Below are 27114 nucleotides of genomic sequence, written 5' to 3'. Positions count from 1 at the left end.
ACCCATTTTCTTCCAGCAGAACTTAAATTGTAAAGTATTACAAGCATATACACAGTATATATTTTATTATACACACACACACACGACCTACTGGTGGTCCTTGATAGAAAAAATATTCTGGAGATCCTTTATCTATAACATTTTTGCTGCACTTTTACATAATGTTTCAAAAATGGATACCAAATTTATACTGAGTTCAACTACTTTGCAAAGGGGACCCGAGTCACATTTTACAGCACAAAATCAAGAAATTATGCTTTTAAATATAGTCAAATCTGTTACTAGACTACTATCTTAAGGAGATGTAAATTCCAAACCAGCTACAATATTACTGATAACTGTGATCAATGACAATTCTTTCGAAGATTTAACTATTTGATACTGGTTGACAACTGACATTTCACATTAATCTAGCAAAACCACACATTATGTAATATTTTTAGAGAGGCACATTTCTTGAAAAATTCCAATTTAAAGAGAGGTTAGATGGATATTTTGTCTTTAATGTGGGTGAAAACAGTCCTTACAAAAATTAAATTAATTCCCTTGACTGATTCCAGAAACGATTATTGTCTGCAGGAACTTGTCAACTAAAATAAAATTGAAAGCAACCCTAAATCTTCTACCTAGATAGGATGTTTAAAGTAAGCTGCAAAGCTACAACTGACCTTTATTTCTGATGGGAAGGGTTGTGGCGACATTGGCAGGGGGTTTGTCAGGCTCCTGGGGTGGGACGACCATGGGCAGTGCCTGCACTGGTACACGAGGAGCCTAAAACATTGGACACTAATAGATTACATTTCTTTTCGTCCTATATGCTTAATGAGATGTTATACTTCAATAAATATTAACAAATGGTCACTGTTACAAAAGTGGCATGCATAACAAACAGTATTTGATATAACACCTTTTGAAATGTTGAGTTCAGTGCCAATAGTTGTTAACAGTTCCAGACTATTATTCATATGGGTCCTAAGCACTTCACATTCTTAGGCCATGTCTACACTAGCAAGCTTACAGTGGCATAGCCGTACTGATACAGCTGTGCCGCTGTAAAATCACTCATGCAGCCACTCTATGCCAACAGGAGAGAGCTCTCTGTAGACATCATAAAACCACCTAAATGATCAGAAGTAGCTATGTTGGCAGGAGACGCTCTCCCGCCAACATAACACTGTGCACACGAGCACTTATGCCGATTAAAAATATGTCGCTTGGGGTGAGCTTTTTCACACGCCTGAGCGATATAAGTTTTGTTGACATAAGGGGGAGTGCAGACATGGCCTTAGTATAAACAACAAACATTCTAACAATTTCATCATCATGAACATGGTAACCCATAATAAATCTGCAGTGCAAATTTAAGCCACAGTTGGCTGCAAATGAAGGTTAAAAGAGCACTTCTTACTCAAGTGTTTTCGACTGTTGAGATTTTCTTCCTCATTGTTTTTCAGTAAAATTGACAGATCAAGAGGAAAAAGGCAAAGAATTACCCAGTAACGCTACCAAAGGATTTTCAGTTTGCACTTCAAATTGTGGCATCTTTTCAAAAAAGCTCATCTAGTAACCTACAAAATGTGCTAAACCTATGTTTCCAGATATTTTTCATAACTTTAGTGCATATTTTAGTACCTTAACTTTCAGCAAATTAAGTATGAACACACAGAAAAATGAAATAAAATTAAAAATAAAAAAAATAAAAAATAAAATAAAATTTGCTCTTGAATCTTACCCTATTTAAATCATGGGATGGTGGGGTCAGCTGGGTGGCATCAGGTGCAGGAGCAGAAAGCAAGTTATTTGGATAATCCAGCAGGTAGCAAACCACGCTAGTATGACCACCTTTAGCTGCCTCTATCAACATAGTTGAACCATCCTAAAGAGAAAAGTAGCACACTACTTTAGAAAACCATGTGTATGAGAAACTTAAATTATTTTAATTTTACATTTTTACAAGCGTATCTTTAAACACAAAGGCATTAACATTATGAAACTATGAGAATTACATAGCAAGTTCAGTCTAATTTCTTGGTGCAAGAATTCATGACTTCCTGTGGCTAATACACTTAGGGCTTGCCTTCACTACCACGCTAAATCAGAGCCGCTGCACCGATTTATCACATCTGGTGAAGACACACTGCGTCGATGGGAGAGCGCTCTCCCGTTGACATAATTACTCCACCACAATGAGAGGCGGAAGTAGGTTAGCGGGAGAGCATCTAAGTTGATGTAAGTTACATTGCTCAAGGGGGTGGTTTTTCACACCCCTGAGAGATGTAACTAACATCAACTTAGGCGGTAGTGTAGACAAGCCCTTAGTGGCAAGGCTTCTCTTGGATGATAAGGATTTCATTTAGCACTATCCACATTTATAATTTTGAGAGTGATTGCTATAAACTTTCATTACAAGTATGTCAGTTTATTTAGCCAGTCCTTGCATTTATTTGAAACAGTAACCATAAGATTAGTTCAGAAGACAAGGAAAACATACAAATGCTAAAAATACTTACTTTCAGTCGGTGTGTAGGATCAGCTCCATGAGCTAGCAGTAATTCCACAACTGCCAAGTGACCTCCAGCACAGGCCAGCGACAATACTGTATGATCATTGTTAGCTGTGGTCCTATTCACATTTGCTCCTTCAGTGCAGGAGGGGGGAGGAAGAAGGATGGTGGGAGAAGAAATCACTTCACAAAAAGATGAACTGTAACACTTGTCTGTAACCCATTCCCGTTCTGGAATCAATACTTAATTCCACATATATTAGACTAATATGAAACAGCAGCTTTAAAAATAATTAAATGCATAAATCAACTTCAAATGTATTTGATGGCCAGAAATGTTAGGAAAAGACGCACTGACTGTTACATAATATAGTACTGTATTCAGCAAATCTGACAATATGAAGTTATAATTGTTAACACAAAAGTCTCATCAGCTACATAATGGATCAGAAATGTTACTTTTACTAAATAATACAGGGAAGATAGCATAAATATTAACATTCCCAGCCAAGAATGTGAATATGTCTATATTACATGCATGGACCTAATGTGATTGTGTATGTGATGCCGTTATTCAAGATCTGCCAGCAATTTTGTTGTCATAGTGCCTCACTTTATGACTGATTTGCTGCAGAAGCCCTTCCTAGTCACTGGCAAGCAGCGACTAATTCCAGCTGTGCCTTCTCCCATTCACATCGGCGAAGGGATGATAATGGGGCAGGACTAGGGACAGCAGGCCAGTCAGATTCCACACGAGGAGGAGAGGAAAACTTGTAACTGTAGCTGCTTAGGTGATGAAGCGGGGTTAATAAGGAGCAAGAATGACCACACATGCAGTTGCTAAAATTAGACTCCTAAATCAATATTTAGGCACCTGATTTTTAAAAGCTTTGAGCACCCATTAGCTTCCACTATCTTCAATGCAAACAAAACACTAGGGCCTAAAGGGGTCTAATTTTCAGAGTTCCTAAGCCATACCACAACACCCAATGAACTTATTGGGAACTGCAGGTGACCAGCACCTTTTAAGTATCAGGTACCTCACCTTAGGTTACCAAGTTTGGAAGTCCTAGCCTACATAGCCTAGTGGCTTAAATATTCTAACTCAAGGTAGAGTGATTAAAACAACATTAATGTAGTTGGAAGCAAGACGATAATGTCATTGTAAGTCCTATAATCATTCCATGTTTTTATTAGAAACACTGAGTTTTATATACAATGTGTCAATTGTATGGACAATCAGGAGGATCAAATGGATCAAATATCTTCTATTTAATAAAAAAATAGATCGAAACACATGAGCAGCGACTCAGTATCTGTACATTACAACATGCCGTGAAGGCTTTCATGCGCTGCCTGCGGTGCAAGAAGGGGCATGTTTAAGACAAATGATGTCCAGAACCTTAATTCCATTATCTATAAAATTAAGCATAAAAAAAAAGTTATCCTAGTACTAGCACGGCTATTTAAATTACTGGAAATCTACATAGAATCTACATTACATACACAGTGGTCTTCAAGTCAGAATTCTTATAAAAGCAGAAAAGAAAACTTCATGAACTCACCTTTGCTAATCAAGAACTGAACAGTGCAAACGTGACCTGCTCTTGCAGCTTTCATTAAAGGAGTTCTTCCACCTTCTGATTCATGTTCCTAGACAAAATATGAAAACAGGCTTACAAGATTGCAAAAGGGCAAGTTTCTAAAAGGGATCTAAATCCAGCCTGCACTTTTTCAGCTGAAATATTATTACCATCACAAATGACTACATTTTGACGTTTAATAACCCAATAATATCCACAAACTAACCGACTTATCTTGATGACATCTGTAGAACAGGGATAATACCAACCCACCTTTGTAAAGAGCTTTGAGATCCCCGGATGAAAAGTGTAAGTGTGAAGTATTAAAATGTTCAGATTGTAAAGCCCATATTTATGGGCTTTTTTAAAGAAGAGAGTTCCCTTATTAATAAGCTTCAGAGTTAACTTCATTTTATGTGGCATTAATATAATGCTCTACAGGCATTCTCAACAGATGCTGAACATGGACAATGTCTCTGTTTACCTCAATCATCTTTATTCCATTACCTAAATACAGTTTATCATCAGCACCTAGTAATTAAAGCAGGAACAGAATTGACATCTTTAATAGTCGCTATTGAAAGTGGGGTGGGGGGGAAAATCGGGCTTTTCACTTGCAGCATAACAGAAACAGCTATTTTCTGGTATTATCCAGAATGTGGAGTGGATCATTTCTGCATTTTCATTTGAAATGCTTCATATAAATGACACGGCAGCAGTATTTTTCTGCTCAGGCTACTTTTAAGGGGCTGGAACAGCTTTGGAAGCCAGCCAAGGTAAGTCAGACTAACGCAGTGGTCTCCAACCTTTTTATACACAAGATCACTTTTTGAATTTAAGATCAACCCAGGATCAACTCAATCCCACACTCTCCATTCTCTCCTCCTGTCACTCACTCTCCCTCATCCTCACTCACTTTCACCGGGCTGGGGCCGGGGATTGGGTGCAGGCTCTGGGCTGGGGTCGAGGGGTTTACAGTGTGGGAGGGTGCTCCGGGCTGAGCCTGGAGCAGGGGTATGGAGTGCAGAAGTGAAGGGTGCAAACTCTGGGAGGGAGTTTGGGTGCAGGGATCATATGGTCACACTGCACCTAATCTCATAGAATCCACTGGACATTTCATGAGTTTTACTTTTTATTAGTGTCATTTGTGGTTTATAGATACAAAATCATTCAGGGATTGTCACAAATCAGTGTAACATTCTCAACTGTGGAGAGTGCATTGGCTGAGCCTGAGAAAGGGGGTTGGGGTGCAGGAGTGAGGGGTGCAAGCTCGGGCGGGGAGGAGAGTGAGGGGTGTGAGCTCTAGGAGGGAGTTTGGGTGCAGGAGGGGGCTCCAGGCTGGGGCAGAGTGTTGGGGTGTAGAAGGGGGTAAGGGGTGTGGGTTCTGGAACGGAGTTTGGTGCAGGAGGGGACTCCGGGTTGGTGCAGAGGACTGGGGCGAGGGCTCTGGGAGGGAGTCTGGTACAGGGGGTTGGGATGCGGGAGGGGATGTGAGGTGTAGCGTCCGGCCGGGATGCACTTACCACAGGCAGTTCCCGGCCAGCGGTACAGCGGTGCTCAGGCCCCACGCCACTCCTCGGAAGCAGCTGGCTGCTGGCACATCTCCGCGGCCCCTGGGGGCGATAGGGGCAGCAGGTCTCCATGCTTTGGCCAGGAATCCCAGGGGCCACAGAGATGTGCTAGCAGCCAGCCACTTCCAGGAGCAGTGTGGGGCCACGGCAGGCAGGCAGCCTGCTTGAGCCCCGCTGGACTTCTAGTGGCCCAGAGATTGCACTTGACTGGCAGAGGCTCCAGGATCAACCAGTCAATTACGATTGACAGGTTGGTGACCACTGGACTAAAGCATTTTGAGAATTGCTTTTAGATAATGAAATAATCATTTTACATCAAACTGGGGAGAAGAATCACTAATTCCCACAGGGTCAACAAGCTACACAAAACTGCATTTGGATAACATATTTAAAGTAAAATGACAGGGAGAATTTAAAAAAACAAGTTTTCAGCAATTAACATTCAGTGCTCATTATATTTTTTTTATTTCTGATTTAAAACCATCATCTAATTCCTTACCAAATCTGCACCTGCCTGAAGTAAGACATCTGCTACATCAGTATGGCCATTTTCACATGCGTATGTCAGTGCTGTGTCACCTGTGGCTGTTGTTGCGTGCGCATTAGCCCCTGAAAAGCAGCATTAATGAACATGTAAGCTTTAAAACAATCGTCTAAAAATATCCAAGTCTCTACGCTCCTAACGGAACAGATTGTAAACCGCTTTTTTACCATTCAATCAAAAGTTGATTAAAATATTCCTTTAAAGATTTTATCAGCCATACTCCGAAATGAGTCACGAAAGACACAAGTCCCCTCAGAACTGAAGTTTGAGCTACTTATTACTCTCCAGCGGTAAACCTATATCCAAAATATTAAATAGTCTAGAACAGTTACATAAATCACTGCAGAGTTTAACTTCATAACGCTGCTAATGAAGGTTTATCAACATGGGCACAGGTACCCTATTCAAGTAAACAAACCTGTAGAACCCAACTAAGCAGAACAAAAAATGACTCCATACCTGCAGCTAGTAAATATTTAACGAGCTCCAAATGACCCTCTTGAGCAGCTTCCATTAGAGGTGTGGAACATCCAAGCTCTATATCAGCTCCTGCCTTAATAAGAAAATCAGCAACTTCCAGAAAACCTCCACAGCAAGCTAAAGTTAAGGCAGTTTCCTGAGTCTCTTCTGTTTGAGCATTGATGTTTGCTCCTTCCAAAAACAAGAAACAAACCCCCCACCACCAAGATCAAGTTAGTTACTGAAACAAATATTAAAAAGTTAATTTCTTTAATGAAAGACATGTAAAATGTAAAGCTGATTTGACTACTCTGTTTCAAAGAAAACTCCTGAAATTATTTGAGATCCACATAATTACAACTGTCTCTGACTAGCAGGGATTGCTCACGTGATCTCAGTGAGCACTCTTTTTTCTGTAAGATTCCAGAAGCATATTCCCCAAGTGGATCTATGCAGAGGCCAACTTGAAGAACCTAAATTATATATATTGGTTAATCAGTATGTAAAGCTATTCTGTAAAACGCATTTTCAGATTACCAGTTGCTCATTTACTTCTCACTGATTAATCTGAATTTATTTGAGGATTATTTCTTGTTAAAAAGGTCAGGATGTTGCATCTGGAAGAAAGACTATTTGAATAGGAAAAGACTGAAAAAAATAGCACTGTAACTAGTTTTGTAAATTATACATTGATATTCATATTTCTAGATGCCCATATAGTATTTTCAAACCTACTGAGTAGACACACAGTTATAGTTACCTTGACCTAACAATAATGCCACCATCTCTTCATGACCTTCTCTGGCTGCTTCCATTAGTGGTGTATATCCTTCATCATTTACCTCCTCCAAGTTAGCCCCACGTTCAATTAATAATGCTGCCAGCTCTACATGTCCACCACAGGCTGCCAACGTTAATGGAGACTCAAAAGAGTCAGCAGGCATGTTCACTTGAGCACCACTGTCAAGAAGTAACCTAGCAACTTCCACATGGCCATCCTAAGAATGCAAAAAACATAAGATGAACAAAGCACAAATACAGGCAACACAAGTTTTGCCCTGACAACCAGAACTTGGCTTAAAGATCATACTTCAGTTTATGTATACTTCATTCAGACCCAATGCACTTTGTGGTTGGGATTTACAACAGAGTCTATGTACACAAATCCCACTGAATTTCAATGGTCTTCTAACACCCTTTGACATTTTTGAAAATCCAAATAGCTAAAACAGATTAAGTGAGTTAAGATGGGAGCAAGATCAAACCTGAAGTATTTTCAAGCATTCTCAAAGCCTCAAATGTAGACATATTGCTACATTATATAGCCCCCCAAAAGTTAAATGTGTGGTTCACAAATTGGTGAACTTAATACAGCATATGAATGTTTTAAAAAAAACATGTTGACATCTATAGAACTTCACTAAACTACACTAATTCAAACAAAAAAGGTTTTCTTCACCCAACTTTTTAGTAACAATTCAATACAGAAGTGTGGTAATGAGGATTCATTAACTTTGACTTAATTCGCACAGAATTTACTAGTACCTTATGAATTATAAAAAAATTAAATAAAAATAAGAAACAAGTTATCAAGATTCTAATGAAATTCTGATCCCATCATAAAAAAAGTTTACTTTTCTGTCAAAATATTCATCGTATTAGCCAAACAAGCCCCTTCACGGAAAGAAACAGACACTATCATAAATTTCACCATAAAATTACTATAATACAACCTGCTGCACACTGAGTAAAAAAAATTCTTGCTTCTTCCTAAGCTACTGTAAGACATTTTTAGTCATCTTTCCAGTGGATAAAGTTGAACTTGGGTGCTCTTTTTTATATATGTTATATAAAGAAGACATGGAAGTGTGTATTTTATTGTTTAATTTAAAAAATTTAAGATATATGAGGAATATAATGTCTGGTCCTCCCAGGTTTTGCTGAAAGATTTGTTGGGGTCTCAAGATGTATGTCACTAAGCTCTCATCTTAAAGGGGCAGAGGTGTTTTATCCTTAAAAAATTCCCTTTCTCCAAAATGCCAGACATTCATTCATTCATTCAATCAATCTAAAAAAAAATTAGAACAGGGATTAAAAATCACTACTCCTCAGTCACTCAGCTTGCATTATCTTGGCTCTTGTGATGTCATTTCACTAGATATCCACTCAGTCTATCAGGCATGACAGGACCTGAAATTTTAACCAGGTTAAAAAAAAGAAAAAAAAAAGAAAAAAAAAAAAAACACCCACGCAGACATTCCCTTATACATCATATGCAGTAAAACATATCAATTTTTCCCCCCGCCAGCCCCTTAGTTGCTATCTTGATGGTCAAAATAGTAAATACCAAAATGCAGTCTCTGAAGTGATTTTTTTCTCCCTTAAAAGCAGACCATTTGGGACAAGTGTGACATGGATATTTATTCTCAATGACAGAGGAAATTTAGTTCCAGAAGAATGCAGGGAAAAAAAATTCTCAATTTGAGAAGCTGCATCCCTCCTTCTGAGGCCTCTTGGAATTCAGTTCCAAGAGAGGTAAGAATCAGACAGAGGCAAGCAACCACCCACCAACACAAATCCTCAGGCATTTGAGCTAGCCACACATGTCCATTTTTTCAGAAGAAAGCATGAGTGTGGTGGAAATGGGGTGCTAGTTTAAAAAAAAAAAAGCGAAGTGACACCACAGAAACCACCTCTACTTCTATCAGCTGTTCTCCTAAACTCACAGGGGGATATGGTCCATTTTTGTGGCTTACTATATACAGAACTGGAAAGGACTGTATGCCTTCGGAAATCCACTCCTTGTCACTGATGCCCTTTTGGCTTTACCTTTAATTTATAGGCTGGCGTCTTGACAGATATTAGCTGCCTTAGTTACTATAAATCATTCAGGAAAACCATACATAATATACCCATTTCTAAATGTGAAGTAAGACCTTTCAATAAGTGAACCTTTAGCAGGAAGGTTATCAGATTTTTGCTTAGCCAGACAGCATATTTTGTCTTTTTTGTCATATTTTGTAAGTTTCTTGCTATACAATAAACTTATCTAAGGCCTGGTCTACACTGCGGGGGGGTCTATTACTCATTTTATTATTTTTCATTTTTATGTGAAATCACACAGCAAGCATCCATCTAATTGCTCTGGCTTCTCAATATTTAGCATCAGTATCTCAAAAACAAAAATGAACTGCCTACATCCTTCGAGCCTTCTAGAAATTAATTAAAAAATTTTAGCACCCACTCCTCAGTTCAATCACTTGCAAAATCGCTTAAGTAGATATAATACCACCCAGATTTGTAGTCTTTATATTTATTTCAGGAAAGGGAAGACTAAACTAAGACTTCAATAAGGATTAGGGGCATCATTTTACAATCATCTTCAGACAGGTTTATAATGTGAAACAGGTTTATAATGTGAAAGGATTTCTTACATCAAGCACACACATATTATTTACAACACACACACACACACACACACACACCCCTGCCCCCACTTTACATGCTAGTTGCTTTCCAATAGACAAGATCAGTTCCTGTCCAAGGAGTTCACAATCTAAGGATGAACAGAGACTAATCAGGGATGGAAAATACACAATATGTTAAAAAAAAGGGGGGGGGGGGGCGGGGAAGTATTTAAAGTACATTCATACTAGAACTGGGTCTTTGAAAGGGACATAACAGTAGAGAGGAGTAAGGCCCTTGAGAATGAGTTCAGGAAAATTCCCTTTGCAGAAGGGCAGCCTAGAAAAGGCATGGAGATATTTATGTCAGAAACTAACAAAACCATTCAGCACAGGACAGGAGGCTAGTAGGCTGGGGGGGTGCAATGTTAAGAGAGACAAGACTTCATAAGCTGGAATGGCTATATAAAGCTTATTTAGTTATACCAAGTTTTCAAGAAGATAAGAAGCTTGAATTTGATGTAACAGAGGAGGAGCCAGTGGACAAATTCAAAGAGATAAGTAACTAACATCATCAGAATGGGCAAGGAAGTTAAACTTCAGCATCTAGCAAAAGTTAAGCTATACTTTCTCTGCTTTGATTCTGTTCTTCATTTGCATGTGAATAACACAACAAAACTCAAAAAATTTATTGGAAATTTTTTTCAGTTTCTCTGTTTAAGAGGGAATGGAGAGTCATGATACAGCACAAAGAAAAGAAAACTGCTATAATTTCGGGAAAAGGGAGGGGAAAACAGTCACAAGCAATTGTTTCCTTCTTATTATTTAGTAGGAAACCTTGATACAACATTCCAATAACGCCTTCCGTGTACAGAGTTATTATGCGTATCTGCACACACCCATCACTCTAGGGGACTAAATTCCTGCAGCTTACATGTCATTAGACTTGGGATAGGTGAGGTGCATGCTGAATATTACACACTGAATCTTTGGTGTTGCAACAGGATAACTAAATGGAAAGATTCTGAAAAAGACCCAGATTTGCTGGAACTAAACCTGCCTGGATAGCTACTCTAAATTTAATCAAAAGTGAAAGAATTCAAATAAATCCATCAATATCTTACACGGTGAATGGGATAAATAACCAATATTATTATTAATATGAATTATATGCTGACAAACAGCTTTCCTAAACTGTCATGCAAGAGACTCAAAATCTTCAGACTCCAGCATGGACAAAAATGAAGCTTGAGGGATAGAATGATAATCTTCTCTTGGACAGAGGCAGCTGAACAATTAATATTGCGAATTGTATGGGTCACAAGTCAACAAACTAAAACCATAGGAACTGAACAGTAAGTTAGACCAAGCCTGTGTGAGATATGACTTTCATTGCTATCACTTGGATGATAGACGATTGTAGCTCTTGCCAAAAAAATTGACTAAAATGAAATACAGCGTGAAATGGATGATCACCCACATATCATTTCTTTTTTTAATTAAACTAACTTTGAAGGGCTGTAGCCACCTCTAAGATCTCCCCTATCATCATCATTACAGATTTTTAAATGGCTATGAAGTCATGTGATCTAGAGCAACACTTTTTGTAAAAGAAGCTGGAAGAGGAACACATGGGAAATGGAAAGTCTACACATGGCAAGTTTTGTTTTATTTTTTTGAACGAGCTTCCCCGAACTGCAATAGCATGTGCTGAATGCCTCCAGTAACCAGGCAAAGACAAGCATTCAGCCTATAAGTTTAGAAGGTAAAAACATGTACATTTTAAAGTTATCTGCTAAATGCACATTTTAATGTGACCACTGGGAGCATTCATTTGATATTGTTACAGTTTAGGGATTCCTGTGAGAAGATTTGAAGGTTACCTTGAAGTTCAAAGCTCTTCTTTCAAGCCAGAGTGATTGTAGTTAAGATATGAGCTGGTGACTCAAGTGTAGTAAAATACTACTCACTTATTTCAAGACTTCTTTGTGCAGGCCTCAGAAATAACCAAATTCTAAAAATTTTTATTGGAACATGGCCAAACATGTGCTAGCATAGCAGTCAAAAGTGTCACCCAGTACAAAATATGATTCTTGTGAAGCATAAAATGAGTGCTAATTTAGATCATTCTGCTTTAGAGAAGTATTGTCTTAAACCATGTTTTCTTTACCCTCTTTTGAGTATGGGGAGAGATAAAAATAATGAGACACAAAGAATGGGCATATATAATTTAAATTAGATTGTGTACCAAATAGACAAGAGGATCGTTGGTTTGTGGATCTTCTCCAGCAACTGGAGAAACGCTAAATATGCTTCCATGCTACAGCAATGTATTTGTTTCTTACCATACAAGCTTCCATTAAAGCAGTGTGCATTTCATCTGTTTTATGCTCCTGGTCTGCACCTGCCTCCAGAAGAAACCTCACCATTTCTAAATGGCCTAAATTGAAAATACATAATTAATAAAAACCTCAAAACCTGTTCAACAAGTCACATTCTTCTGTTTTGTGTGTGTGTTCATAGACTGAAACACAGCAGAAAGGTTTTAACACATCTAGTTAAACAACGCAGGACTCAGTTACAATACCATAAACAAAGAAAATTACTTTGGAAATCATCACTTCCACCTCCCATATTTTTAGCAAGGGTAAAAATCAGACTTTTACTGCAAACATCATAGCCTACATTATCCAATCACTAAAATAGTGTACAAGTGCACTATTCCGTGTGATATGCTACAAGAATGTTCAATTAATTGCACAAATTTCATATCACTTTATAGGGACTTCAGATACTGTTCAGAAAGAATACTAGACTAACTGGTTTAATCCTAACTTTAATTGTAAGCATGTTGTGAAAGGCTGCTGTCCATTTATTTATGAATACTGTATATGACCGGTGTATAGAAATATTTATTGTATGACTGTATAGGATTAATTCACTGTATGCACAGGTGGATTTAGTTTAATAGCAGGGTCTTAGGAAACCAGCAGAAAGGCAGCACAATGTCTCTAGATGAATAACCTCCTGGTAAATAGGTCAACAAGTTAAGAGAAAATACCTGAGATTATCTGAGCAGATGGCTACTTTCCAGCTCCAGCCGAAGTACACAGCTGTTTTGCCAAGGCTGGGAGCATAAAGTTCAAAGGGACACTAGCAATTAACTCATTCTCCAGAAGGAGGGACACAGTTGTTTGGGCCTGTAGGAAAGGAACAGGCTGACACACATACAGGCCCTCCGGAGGGGGTTTGGAATGGTTGGGCCTTCCTGGTTTCCAGGGGATGGTAATCCATGGGTGACAGATGTGTATAAACCGTTTTCAAAATCCTCTAATGTTTCTGTGTTCCTACTGTTAAAGATTAAACAATATTTTGTTTTAAGAAAGCAGTCTTGTCAATCTATGTACCAGTGACCCCAAAGGGAAGACTTGCAGGGGCTGAGCCCAGTCTGACTTGCTAGGAAATCACAATTGCTATACAATAGGCAGTAGCCCATGACCTTTTATAAGAGTGGGAGAATTGAGGGATTCCGCCCCAGGAGAGGCGAAACAAGAGGCCTAACACCTGAAGAGGGCTCGCTCAGAGACCAGAGAGGGGTCCAAAGGCACAGCTGGGCCTGTACCTGTACCACAATCCATTTTCAACTTTTTAGTCACGGAGTTGAGGGGTGGGGGGGAAAGAATCCTGCAAGCCAAGACAGCAACAAAAAATAGTGATAACAACATTGTCACACTCAGGTTTTCAAGCCTCAGACACGAGATCTGGAAGCAAATTAGAAAGCCAAAAAGAGATCAGAACCTCCAAGAAAGAAAGGAATACAAGACTGAAGGAGCACTTTGAACACAGTCAACTTGAACTCCAAGTTCTTTCCTATGCAAAAGAGTGAGGAGCTGTGTAAGTACAAACTTGCGCGGTTTGCTTTTTACTCTGCTTCCAAAGCTCACAGATCAGGATTCAAAATCCAATCATATTGCTCTGTTATAATTCATTTTCAGAAGACTCCATTACTACTTACTCTTTTCTAAAGACCATCAAAAACCACATCCCAATACCTAGGGTAATAGAACAGTGCAACAGGAACAATCAGAAAAATGTAATCAAGAATATTAGAACAAAATTTATGATCACCCAAATACCTCAGTGCTCAGCTACTATGCTGATGTAGCTACTTAAGTATGTAGACTACAGACCGGACACTAAATGGAAAGCACAGATCCATCATAATAACTATTTGAGTGAAACCTGCCTTAAGTAACCATTTGAGGGACAAATTAGTTCATTTAACAGATGTGGCCTTCTAACAGAAGTAAACAAGACTTGCATTCCATGGGTCTGGGTGGTCTAAGATAGACAGTTGCCTAAAAGGGAGGCAGTGTTCTCTAGTGGATAAGGCACTGGAATGGGACTCAGAAGACCCGAGTTCTCTTCCTGGCTGTGCCACTGGCCTCGACAAGTTACTTCCCCTCTGTGGCTTTATTACCCCTATTTCACAGATGGGGAAACTATACTGACCTGTGTAAAGCACCTTAAAATCTACAAATTAAAAGCACTATACATAAAGGTATTATTCATGCTCTTTTCTACCTGTTTCACTGAATTATAATAAGAAAAGGAGTACTTGTGGCACCTTAGAGACTAACACATTTATTTGAGCAAGCTCACGAAAGCTTATGCTCAAATCAATTTGTTAGTCTCTAAGGTGCCACAAGTACTCCTGCTCTTTTTGTGGATATAGACTAACACGGCTGCTACTCTGAAACCTGAATTATAATAGTGGACTTTGTCTAGAGCAATTATAATAAACTATTACAAAATATTTTGGTTCCCCAATATCATTTTCTCCAAATAAGGGCTTAATCTTCAAGCACTTGTAGAAATGTTTTTCATATTTTGTTCAACAAGCAGCTTATTTTCAGAAGCTAGATACTTTTTTTTGTAGTGCGCAGTAAATAAATCATTCCACTGATTTTTCAGTTCACTGCATTTCTTCATGAAAGTTTGCACTTTTTCTGGTTATTTTACTGACATAACAGGATTTAAAACCTCATGTAAATAAGAGATATAAGATAAGGACCAGATTCCGATACACTTACATTGAATAGCATCTCACTCCATAAGTGGCCCCACTGATTTTAATGCAAGGTACTAAACCAGGGTTAAGGGATCAGACTCTGGTCCTTAATAAATTGCAAAATCTATACCTATCTGTAACATTGTAATTAATATATTTTAATGTTGAATACTAAGGCTTGTTAAGGAAAGTAAGGTGTTTTAGGAAAACTTCTACAAAAAAAGTAAAGGCTTTAATACTGATACTGCACCTTTGTAACAAGCCAATGTAAGTGCACTCTCCTTAAATTCATTGGAATGTGTATTGATTCCTGCTCCGTTTTCTAACAGCACTCTGGCTACTTCCACATGTCCAGCACTTCCTGCTTCCATAAGTGGAGTGTGACCATTTTCATTGTGGTCCTCAATGCTAGCGCCGGATTCCAGAAGTACCTTCACAACATCTACATAGCCCCCAGCACAGGCGTAGGTAAGTGCTGTGTTGCCTAGTACCAGAAGAGAGAAGAAACAAAAACAGAAGTTATTCAGACATTTTGTTCTGGCAACAGGAATTGTTTCTACATCCCACTTACCCCTAGACTCATTTCAATACTTAATATTAAGTCTGATATTTTAAAAATGTTTATAAAATTTTCAGGTTATGGCTCAAGAAACAGTACAATTAAAAACAAAACAACTTTTCACACGTACACCAATGCTAACAGACTAAAACCCTGAACTATAAATGGTGTCTAATGACCCGATTTGGGAGGGGGAAATGAAATCACCCCCATTTTTCTCCACGTAAATCTGCAACCTCTGGCATGACTCATCTCCACACTGATAATTTAATGGGAGGTGTGAAGAATGTGTTATTTTCAGTTTCAGTGTAGTGATACTACTCTGCACAAAGGAAAGCTGATGTTAGATCAAGTAAGGAGTGGAGTGAACTGCCTTGGATAAGATGATTTCAAGACTTAATCCCAAAGAGTTAATTTTTAGTACCCAGAGCTGGAATCAGCATATTTTCATTAAATATACTTTCATTCTTTTATGAATCACAGACAACATGAGCATTCCTCCCCCCCGCAACACCCCTTTTTATTTTTATTTTTTTTAAACGGGAATGATACTGCTACTCTACTTTCTGACAGCTATTTGGTAACGAAAAAATTTCCTATTCTTCTAATATTTATTAATAGTTTGTTGAAAGCAACATATTTGTAAAACAACTCATAACCAAGACTTCAGTAGTTAACACTCTACTTCAGGGCTGACAAGGACACTTGCAGTTACCCAAAAGTAGTTTCTCTAAAATACAAAATTAAAAACAAAATTATCGATTTGTGAAGTTATGCAATGAAACAAATTATACATGAATAAAAATCTGGCAAAAGAAACTGCAAAGAGTAGTTAAAAATAAACTTCTCACAATCACCACATGTCCAATTAATCTCTGCCAGAATTCAAGCAAGCAATCATTTGCAACAAAGCAAATAAGTAGTCAATAACAAACTATCCAAATTATGCTCAAAATAGTATAATGTAGTCTATGTCATTGTCTTCATAGATCTGTGCTCACATTTCTTTCATTCTTTCAATGAAATTTCACTTTTGAAACTATTCACTGACTTGGGTTTTAAACACCTATCATTATCTACATACCTTTAGGGAAAAGATTATACAATGTCAAATGGATCAATAGCCACAAAGAACTATGCCTATGCTTTTTCTTTTCTTTTCTTTTTTTTTAACATAGATTGCTCATGCAATTAGAAATATCTAGTGATTTCCAAGCCTCACCAAATGTTAAAATAAAAACAGTTGGTAAGTTAAATGTATAGCAAAGGTATGTCTCCAGATGAACTTCAAATTTCATTATCGGCTTAATACAGCAAACACTTATAATCTAATTTGTATTCATGATAATAAAGCTGTAGTCTCTCAAGTGGCACACAACTGCAGCTGTCCACAGTCTAGATTTATAGGGTGAATCCAGCTCTTATTTAAGTCAAAAGGAGAGCTATCATTTAACTTCAACAAAGCCAGGATTTCACCCATAGCTTCTGCAATGCTCTAAAGGTTTAGGAAGTCACATAACTCATGGTATGGATCCCAAACCCATGAAAACTATCAACATTTCTGCTACTTACAACTCCTTTGGAGATTTTCAAGGTGTGACAGATATGGCAATTTTCTCAAAAGTACCCTTGAAAGACATTATATTAAGTTTACGCATTATTGTGGACTGAGATTGTATGTAACCTTGGGGGTCCGGGGGGAGAGAAGTGACAGATGTGAGACCTGGGAGTTCAAAAAACTATATTGAAAATGTGCCAGACAGGTATGGACTTTTGGGACAATAAGTATAAATGGATTTCCTGGGGAATCCCTAAGGAAGAGGTTAATGCAAATTCCTAAATCCAGGTACGCAAATACCCAGCCTTCTGAAGTTACTCAGACAAGAAGGTAATTGTCTCCTGGTTGCCAGGCACAGGAGGCCAAGATCAAAGGCCTGGGCTATATAAAGAAATGACTAATTTGCCCAGTTTCTGTTCTGGATCTAAGACAAAAGCATTTGTAATCACAGGAAAAAACCAGTTGTGGGTTTTGAAGGACTAAGGCCTATCACAGCCCTATATTGGACGGGGAGTGACCTCTGGTAAGCTTTTTAGCATCCGTGTAGGTTCTTTTATTGTTTCAGTGTTTTCTCTGTAATGCTCTTAACTTAAGAATGAATGTGTTTACTTAGAAGGAGCTGTGTAGTAACTTATAACTGCGGGCAATGCTCTGGTCATAGTCCAGAGAGAGAGCAACAGAGAAAGCAAAGCACAAGTGCTGGCCTTTTTAGGCAAACTGGCTTGCTGGAGATATCTCAGTGTGAGGCAGGGAGCTATGCCATCTTGAAATCTCCGGTCAGGAGAGAGTGAGATGCAACTTTCTGCCCAAGTGAGTTGATGGCTAGGAGCCAGAAGCCTAAAGTGGATGTTCTGGGTGGACCATGGAGGGGGAAAAAAACAGGTGCACTTGCTCTGAAATGGACATGAGGCAAGTGAAAATCATGGTATGTGTTGTTTCATTCAGGATTTTTTGTATTTTTTCAACCGTACTGCCTCACAATTTTAAAGGGGTTTTTTAGCAAAGGTTTTTTGTTTGTTTTTTAAAGATTTCTTATAGGAGGAGACAACTAGTTGTCTTATTAGGACACACTAATGGATTATGAAGTATGTGCGTGTGTATTTTATCTTGACTCTAAAACTTCATGTTCCAAATAGACAACTGGCAAAGAGATATAGGACACCGTTATTTGTTAGGACCACAATTTTGTTTCTCTTCCTTCCCCCCATGCGCATCCTGTCTCTGCCCCCTTCACTTCCTTGATCTTAATGATCTTTTAATCTGTTCTCTCCTTTATATCTTTTTTGCTCTCATTCCCATAGTACCATTCCATCTCTTGGATTGCCAGTTTCCCCTGCTACTGTTCATCACAGAAAGTGCATCCAGACTAGCTGGCAGACAATTATTCACACTGATTGATGGCTAGTGAGCATGTTTGTCAATGAGTCCAGTACATGTTGCAAAGTTTAGAACAATACACACTGTGGTCTATAGTCTATTATTTGGGCAGGAATGAACTTTATCACCACTTGCAAATGAAGATGGAGTAACAGCTACTGCAAAAGTGAAAAAGGCAGATGTAAACTTCAGCGTCTTGTTTGATTAAGACTGGGGATACAGACCATATGTCTGGAGTCAATCTTTTTTATTTCTCCAAGAAATATGAAAGCAACAGGCAAACACAGTGGAGGGGGGAACAAACAACTGCCTCACCAGAAGGACATCAGATGCACAAAGATGCAAAAAAGCTAAGCGTTTCCATGACAGAACACTCTCAGACATTCACTGTTCATTGTGGCACATTTATTACCTGTTGATGACTGTGCATTGACGTCAGCACCATGAGCTAGCAGCAACTTCACAATTTTGACGTGTCCGCCATTAGCAGCAGCCATTAAAGGTGTTATGTCTCCTTTAATACCTCGGTCTTCTACATTAGCATGCATTGCCAGAAGAACCTTCGGCAGAACAGACAATAAGTGTTATTGTAAGATGACAAATGCCCAAATTGTCATAGAGCTTAAAATTGCATTCTATATACAATCCTGTTTTGTGAAATTGTGTCGTGTAAGAGCTTATTTCAAATGCTATATATATTCAAAGTGCCTGTTAGCAATGCAAATTTTTTCTAATGAAGCTGAGTTTTTATCTGTTGAAAATAAGTGAAGAGTGAAGTAACTGAAATTTTACTTGGGCTCTGTACCACGACAAAGGCTGAATAGTGATACACCAGGACAGTACTTTCTACACTGTGTAAAAGAAAGTACTGGAAACCAACCTGTGCAAGCTCATAGTATCCAGCTGAGCAGGCTAAACAAAGGAGACTTTCCCCTTCTTCTGTGTGTTCATTCACACTTCTTCCTTCAATCAGCAACTTTCGCACAGCATTTACATCTCCTTCTGAACAAGCTTCTGCCAAACTGCGGCTAGGAAAGTAAACATCATCTTCAGAAAATGAAATTTTAACTACACTTTAAGCAGTAAAGAAATACCTATGTGAGTAGAGTAAAAGTACTATGTTCTTTTCAAATACAAACCTGACTTGTCATCATGATGCAGTCAACACAAGAAAAGTGTGACAGGAAAAAGGTTTATACTGTATTTCAATATATCATTTGAAAAATTAGAACTCTCATGAGCAGTTAGTGCTTCTGCCACTTTAAGCTCTGGTAAAACAGAATCCAGTACAAACATTTTCAAGCCCATCATGTCACATTTTAGTTTATCAAACTTCCTATATATAAATAGAAACAAGGGAAAATCTAGGTGATGGAACAGCAGCACTGTACAGTCATAGGTCTGACCATTGCCCCTGGTGAACCCTGCCACTGATGTTTCTAATCTGAACCCTTACACATTCATGCAATAAAAATTTAATAACTTACATTGTTTGCTACAAGTTGTCTCTGTTATAATGTTTTCATTTTATGGGAGGTTTACTGTGGACACGGCAGAATAGCTAGCAGCCAGTCTAACTAAAGTTCTTGTTATATCAGGTGAGAGGGAGCCTGACAGAGGACTTTTGGGGGGGAAAGAGGGGCAGGTGGGTGAGGAGTGAAGGGGGAAAGGGAAGTACGGTTGGGTGATAAGCAAGCAGGAAGAAATGTGCAGGAGAGGAACCAGCACACCATGATATGGGATTGCTCACTAAAAGGCTGATTTGGGTGGAAAGAGATGGCCTGCACTGGTATGTTTTGTCTACTCTGCAGTGTCTATCTGGTAACTTATGAGCAGGGATCCTAGAAATCCGCTTGCCATGGAAAAACACAGAATATGAATTTTTATGGAAAATCTTTAGTTTTTACGTTTTTTTAAAAAATGAAATCATACATTAACTACAGTGGAACCTCGTTTATCCAATTTAATTGGGACTGGGGCCAAATCGGATAAGCAAAAATTCAGACAATCCATAGAATGGGCAAAGAGCTTCGGCATCCCAGGGCTGAAGTTCTTTGCCCATTCTCCGGATTATGTGAATTTTTGCATATCCAATCTGGCCCTGGTCCCAGATAGATTGGATAAACAGGGTCCCCCTGTAAAATGTGGCTAGGGAAACTAAAGTTCAGAGTTTCATTTTAAATCACAGAAAAATGCGGATTTTTATGTTTTTTTAAATCAGAGAATTTTGGGTTTTTTTATGATGGGAAACTACGATCCCTGCTGATGAGGTTGTCATCTACCAAACACTGTGGTGATTCATTTAGGCAATATCTATCTGGGTAAATATAAAGTAATATAAAGTAAATATCTGGGCTTTATTCCTGGTATACGCCACATTCAATCAATAAAAGCAGATCTGGACCACAGAGATGTGTCTCCAGGAGCTGACAGAGTTTTCTCCGATTTGGTTGGGCATCTGAATAATTGCTACCACAACAATATGAAAGCTATAGGTAAATACTGGAAGAACCTCAATCGGGAAATTGGAGGGTAAACGACTGACCGGAAAATGCATACAGTATGGCACAGACACATTACTAGCTCTGACACCTGACTGTTTCTTGGAGATGGGGTGGATCTATTGGACAGGGATCACAGGATCTCTCTCTCAAAACATAAAACTGTCAATATTTTGGAACAGAAACCCTGTACGATTTCTCTTGCTGGCCTTGCTACCTTCCAACCCTCAGAAACATGACCAGGAACACCATCCCATTCTAACATAGTTGTCCTTCATTCCAGGCACAACACATGAGTCCAGTTATAGGAGGGGGAGAAATAATGTCAACAGAAATGTCTGTATATCAGGAAGTGAAGACTTCAGGTAGATGTGTTCACTATTGTACCCAGACCCCAGCACTGCAAGCTGGGGACAGGCTGGACAGGGGAACCACACTGAATGGATCAGAGGCATGACTGTGGGGAGGTGCCGATGCAGGGCTGGTGGGGCCCAGCTGATTGTGGGGAGGGGCTGGGTTGGTATGCAAACTGCAGGACATGATATGTATAACTGCCTAAATGACTACTAACTCCTACCAACCACACGTCTCTTCCTTAAAAAAAAACTCAGGAAATTCAATGGCAAAAAAACTACGTTAACGCAGAGTTAAGGTTACTTGGTGATATGATATCACATTCCAGAATGCTGAGTTGAGCAAAACTCAAGCTTCTGAAAAAACAGCAAATGCACAGTTAAGGTTGCCCAGGCAATCTTAACTCTGCCCTCTTTCAGCTGTGTTCCACTATGTTAACACACACAACTTTACTTTACCTATCCCACAGTTGCTGAAACATATAAGCTCTTCACCTCCTTTTAGGACCCATTCTCACCCACAGGATTTCAACACACACTTTCCCCCCATTCCTCTGGAGATGGGGGTAGCCAATGGGAACTATGTGTATACTTTCCCGTGTGGGGAGAGTGTCAGATGGGGGCAGTGACTGAGCCTGCTTGGTCAAGGTGTGTTTGTGATATGAGGAACAGAGTTGAATACTTTGAGGCGTGTTACAGAGCTGTGATTCTGACATAAGGAAATCTGTATTTTGCACCTGTCAATGTGTAAGAGCAAAAGGAAGAGCTGCATGTGTACCTTCAGGATCAAGTGTACCGCAATTTCATTGCAGAATTGTGTAGGTTGTGTCTGCAGCAGGACATACAGCTTTTATCACTGAGGATCTTGTCAGCTGTGAGATGGAATATGAGAGAACTAATGCTCTAATGACGGTTTTGCGAAAATGGACATTTGAGATATCTAGGAAGTACGCATAAGAGAGGTGCAAAAGGCTGCGAAATGGTTCTTAAATTGTACCTTTGAGAGTTTTTCTAAGAAGTTGGCTAAGGGTATGTCTACACTGTAATTAGACACTCGTGGCTGGCCTGTGTCAGCTAACTCGGGCTCACAGGGCTTGGGCTAAAGGACTGTAACGGCAGCATAGCCTGCAAGAGGCCAGGATCCTGGGTCCCTGGAATAAGACCCCAGCCCGAGCATCTACACCACAATAAAACAGCCTCTAAGCCCAAATCTCATGAGCCTGAGTGAGCTGACATGGACCAGCTATGGGTTTTTAACTGCAGTGTAGACACACCCTAGTGTGAGAGAGTGTATGTGAGGACCTGGAAGCTCTGGAATCTCAAGGGCCAATCTATGTGCGTATTGAGACGTTGCTCAAAGCTGCTAGAGCACGGGTTCTCAAACTGGGGGTCGGGACCCCTCATGGCGGTTGCAAGGTTATTTCATGGGGGTTGTGAGCTGTCAGCCTCTACCCCAAACCCCGCTTTGCCTCCAGCATTTATAATGGTATTAAATGGTATTAAATATATTAAAAAGTGTTTTTCATTTATGGAGGCGGGGGGGTTGCACTCAGAGGCTTCCTATGTGAAAGGGGTCACCAGTACAAAAGTTTGAGAACCACTGGGCTAGAGGGAAGGTGACAACTCCCTTTTTGTCCTTTAACAGTGTTAGTTAGAATCTTGTGGGTGAGAATGAATGGATCCTAAAAGGAGGTGAAAAGCTTGTACATTTCAAAACCTGTGGGGTTGGCAGAGTACAGGTAATGTTTGTTAACGGGGCATACTGAGGCACTGCTGAGTTTTTTGCCATTGTATATGTATTACAGTAGCGCCTTGAGGCTGCAACCAACACCATGGCTGCATCATGCTAAAAGATATACAAACACCCCAAAAGCATAGTCCCAACCCTGAAGGGCCTGTATTCTAAATAAAGACGACTAAGTGTGAGACAGGGGTGTAACATATAAGCAGAAGTCTGGGGACAGAGACAGATTAAGAGACCTGTCCAAGGTTCCACAAAAAGTACGGCAGAGCAGAGATCCAAAGTCACTTCCCAAGTCCCACTCCATTGCCCTAACCATAAGACCACAACTTCCTCCCTTAACTTAAAAAGGCCATAGAAGGATCTTGATCTTATTTGTTCCTCAACCCTACTTCACCATTTATATTAACCACTCTTTTTAAAAATAAATAAATAAAAATAAGGAAGTGGGCACTAGAAAAAATATTTAAAATCTTCCACTAGTTTCAGGAGTCATCTCCTGAAGAAATTTGAAGAAGAAAGCACACTACCATAGCAGGCTCAGAGCCTACTAGATTTTGTTTGACATTTGAAATTATGTCTAAGGTAGTGAAGTACGAATTTTCCTTGAATGCGTTAACGCTTTTAGTACTGATGTCAATAAATTCCCAGTACCCCATGCAAAAGCATTTTGCATTTCCCACCTGGAAAGCTCTTAGTGCCAAATGGATTAAATAAAAAGCCCGAAGTATATGCTCAGAATTGACAATCTGAAGCCAGTTCAAGCTCAACAACTATGTCATTGTTGTATAGCGAAAGAAAGGAGACACCAATAAAGAATGTGTTTTAAGTGGCAGGGAAAAAAATGCAAAAGATCTATTTACTTGTCCGTCTGCCCTGCATTTGCTGTGCTTTCCGCTCTCATTCGGGTAAGTGCAGCAGCAGCTTCATCCAACGCACAGCTGACCGAGGAAGTCAGTCTACGAAGCACCTCGGGATCTGCAAATGCTTTACCGTCAGCGGTGGATAATTTACCTATTCCTTTCATTCCAATTTATGAAAAGTGGATACGTACACCGAAAAAGGAAAACAAAAGTAACAAACAAAGTGTAAATTCAGTCCATACAATATGTTAGCAGAAACCATTCCAATACTGATTGCATAGGGAAAATTTCAGGTACACTGGACATTTATGTTTTTTTAAAATGACTTTAGACAATTTGAACAATGATCCTGTAACATAACTGCATTCACGATGACAGCACAAAAGTGACGACTCCCTTAAAAGACCAAACAGTGAGTGATTTTAAGTTACTGAAAACTGTATGCCGTAAATGTTTTTTTTCCAACTGAATTTCAAAACAAGACCTCAGTGGGCAATTTGCACATTCCAAGTTTTAAAACTAAGCATTTCTTTTTAAAAAAAGAAAAGGAGTACTTGTGGCACCTTAGAGACTAACCAATTTATTTGAGCATAAGCTTTCGTGAGCTACAGCTTGAGCTTATGCTCAAAAAAATTGGTTAGTCTCAAGTGCCACAAGTACTCCTTTTCTTTTTGTGAATACAGACTAACACGGCTGTTACTCTGAAACCTGTCATTTCTTTTTAGTATCCTAAACATTTCTTTATAAAACAGGCATTTTTCTTCTGTACCACCTCTGGAAGACAAACAGTTGTACAGGTTTCTATAAAGCTTTCAAGAAAAATTTCAACTCTGATCTGAGACCCAACAATACCAAGTGAATATGAGTGTTCTAATTATTAAAAATAGTACATATGTTTCAGGAAGTGAGAAGCTAAGTTCTGGCAGAACTCCATGAAGCCCTGTGGTTGAGGCTGCTCAGGATTTGTGCTCCATCAGCACTTCTCCCTGGAACACTAGTTTCACACCCTGTCTGGCTAGCCCCACTCACTTTCTAAACGGCACTGAACAGCTCTCTCTCTTCCCAGTGGAGATGAGGTTGCTGACAAATGTATTTGCCTCACTGTTCTAGGGGGGGATTTTCCACCAGTGGGGACCCATTGCCTGGATCCTGACAGCACAATGAATCAACCCCATTAAGAAGTTAAGCTTACCACCACCTTTGCAAGTAGATATGTTAAGCTTTTGGGGATGACTATTTTGTTTGTTAAAGCTTGCAATATAATTTTGGTAAGGAACTCAAACATAAATAAAAATAAAGGAAAAACTGAACTGGAGGCTACTCTATTACAGGAGAGCTACCTTACAGAAAAAAAGAGGCTGATAAATGGTGGGCACTGATTTCTACTTCCTTCACAGGGAAGAGCTAAGAGGGTAGCCATCCTTTCCATTAAAAAATAAAATAAAATAAAGCCCATATAGAAGATATGGTTAAAGACCTAGAAAGGTGGAGTCTTAACCAGGGCAACTACAGAAACAAAAGTAAAACACAAGCTCTATAATTCAGACAGAGTACTTTCACTCACTCTCAGTCTGAAGTGTGGCCTTGCACGTGGGAAATAATTCCGAAATGGGAGGTGGGGAAATTAATTGAGCTTTACTAGCATCATATAAATATATTACAAATAAAATAAGGTGGAGTTCTGTTGTCAGAGAATGATATCAGGACATTTCTTTTTCCTGCACTTTCAAATACTTTTGGAAAGGAATGTATTTTAATTAGTCCCATCCCCCCTGCAAAATAATTTTCACACCACTTAAAGTTCACACTGCATTAATTAAGCCCCAAGACTGTCACACTTACACATGAAGATTAGTACTTATGCAAGCAGACCCATTATGGTCTCAGGAGTAAGGGTTGCAGGACTGAGCCCTTAAAAGACATGAGTACTTACCTGCAGCTTCTAGTAAAGCTTCTAATCTAGCTTGGGTTTCTGGGTCTACTGTCCTCAAGTCAGCACCATCAGCAGTACTAGACAAAAGCAATTTGGAAGCAGTCTCCAACATTGGATTTTCCAAATCATCCTGATCCAAAATGAATGACTCCACCTAGAAAGAAAAAAGAACACATTAGCCTTAATAAAATTCCAATCCTTAATTCTGTAATTTTAAAGTCCATTCATACATTTTTTTTTAAATCAAAAGGTGCAGTGATTGTCTCTTAACAAATAAGATTTTCAGAAGCACTTGTATTGGCATAATTCTGTTCCCTCTGAGGTTACTAGGAGTTTTCCTTCCATGGAAGCAGAATTAAGCCAATCCTGAACACTTCTCAAAATTCTACATAATTATTTCATAAATTAAAAACTGTAAACATTGCTCTACAATTGGTAACCAGCAGATGCCATTTTACATTAAATTGTTTTAGGCTTAAATCTTAATTAGCATTAAAAGTTGTGAACCAAAGTATAAATGCTGGAGAAATTTACATGGAGACAAAAACATCAAGTAACATTTTAGACTAGACTTTACCTCCGCAGAACTACAACTAGCATTAGTCATGAATTCCCACAGAAGCTGGTGTATATTTCTGAGATATATGAAAGCTATATATTTAAAAGACAGAAATGTTCTGTATGCTATACAGTGCAACAAACTAATGGAATAAGGTTAATACCCAGATAAGAATATGTAGTTATTGAAAAAAACAACACCACAAATTCCAAGGTTGTAAGGTTTTCTCCCAGATTTTGCAGTTACACAGAATGGAATATGACTTCTAAAAATGGTCTGGTTTTCAGAGGTACTGAGCACTTCCTTCTATGAGAAGCGTAGGTGTTCAAAACCTCTGGGGAGGAAAAATCAGAAAGGAGAGGTTTACCTCTTTTGACTGCAATGGTAGCCCTTATAATGTAAACCGAACTGTTGTCCAAATGTGCCAGACAATTGTACTAAGTGTGAGTGTCACTATTTATCCCACTGGAGTGAGAACTCTGAAGCCTGATTATGATCACTGGAGGGCCAGCATTACCATTTAATTGCTGGTGGT

General features: G+C 39.0%; 1 protein-coding gene across 8 annotated transcripts in view; it reads right to left on the bottom strand.

The window, feature by feature from the left end:
• The window catches only part of ANKRD17 (ankyrin repeat domain 17), a 131211-nt gene that overhangs the window by 42538 nt on the left and 61559 nt on the right, over nt 1-27114 (bottom strand). For 7 of the 8 annotated variants that reach the window (XM_073340370.1, XM_073340374.1, XM_073340378.1 and 4 more), the window contains exons 2-14: nt 26021-26174; nt 24088-24244; nt 19510-19657; nt 19042-19189; nt 15386-15619; nt 12410-12504; nt 7421-7658; nt 6661-6852; nt 6157-6266; nt 4069-4156; nt 2511-2638; nt 1733-1876; nt 669-771 (exon numbers count right to left, since the gene is read on the bottom strand). In XM_073340370.1, coding sequence (XP_073196471.1) covers nt 669-771; nt 1733-1876; nt 2511-2638; nt 4069-4156; nt 6157-6266; nt 6661-6852; nt 7421-7658; nt 12410-12504; nt 15386-15619; nt 19042-19189; nt 19510-19657; nt 24088-24244; nt 26021-26174 — 1939 coding nt within the window. Of the gene's footprint in view, nt 1-668; nt 772-1732; nt 1877-2510; nt 2639-4068; nt 4157-6156; nt 6267-6660; nt 6853-7420; nt 7659-12409; nt 12505-15385; nt 15620-19041; nt 19190-19509; nt 19658-24087; nt 24245-26020; nt 26175-27114 lie in introns of those variants that run through there. The other variant, XM_073340377.1, reaches the window with a different exon arrangement.

The sequence above is a fragment of the Lepidochelys kempii genome, chromosome 4 (assembly GCF_965140265.1).
Source record: "Lepidochelys kempii isolate rLepKem1 chromosome 4, rLepKem1.hap2, whole genome shotgun sequence".
In the NCBI taxonomy this organism is placed as follows: domain Eukaryota; kingdom Metazoa; phylum Chordata; order Testudines; family Cheloniidae; genus Lepidochelys; species Lepidochelys kempii.
The sequence above is the reverse complement of the archived record's forward strand: the minus strand, read 5'-3'. Positions and strand labels throughout refer to the sequence as shown.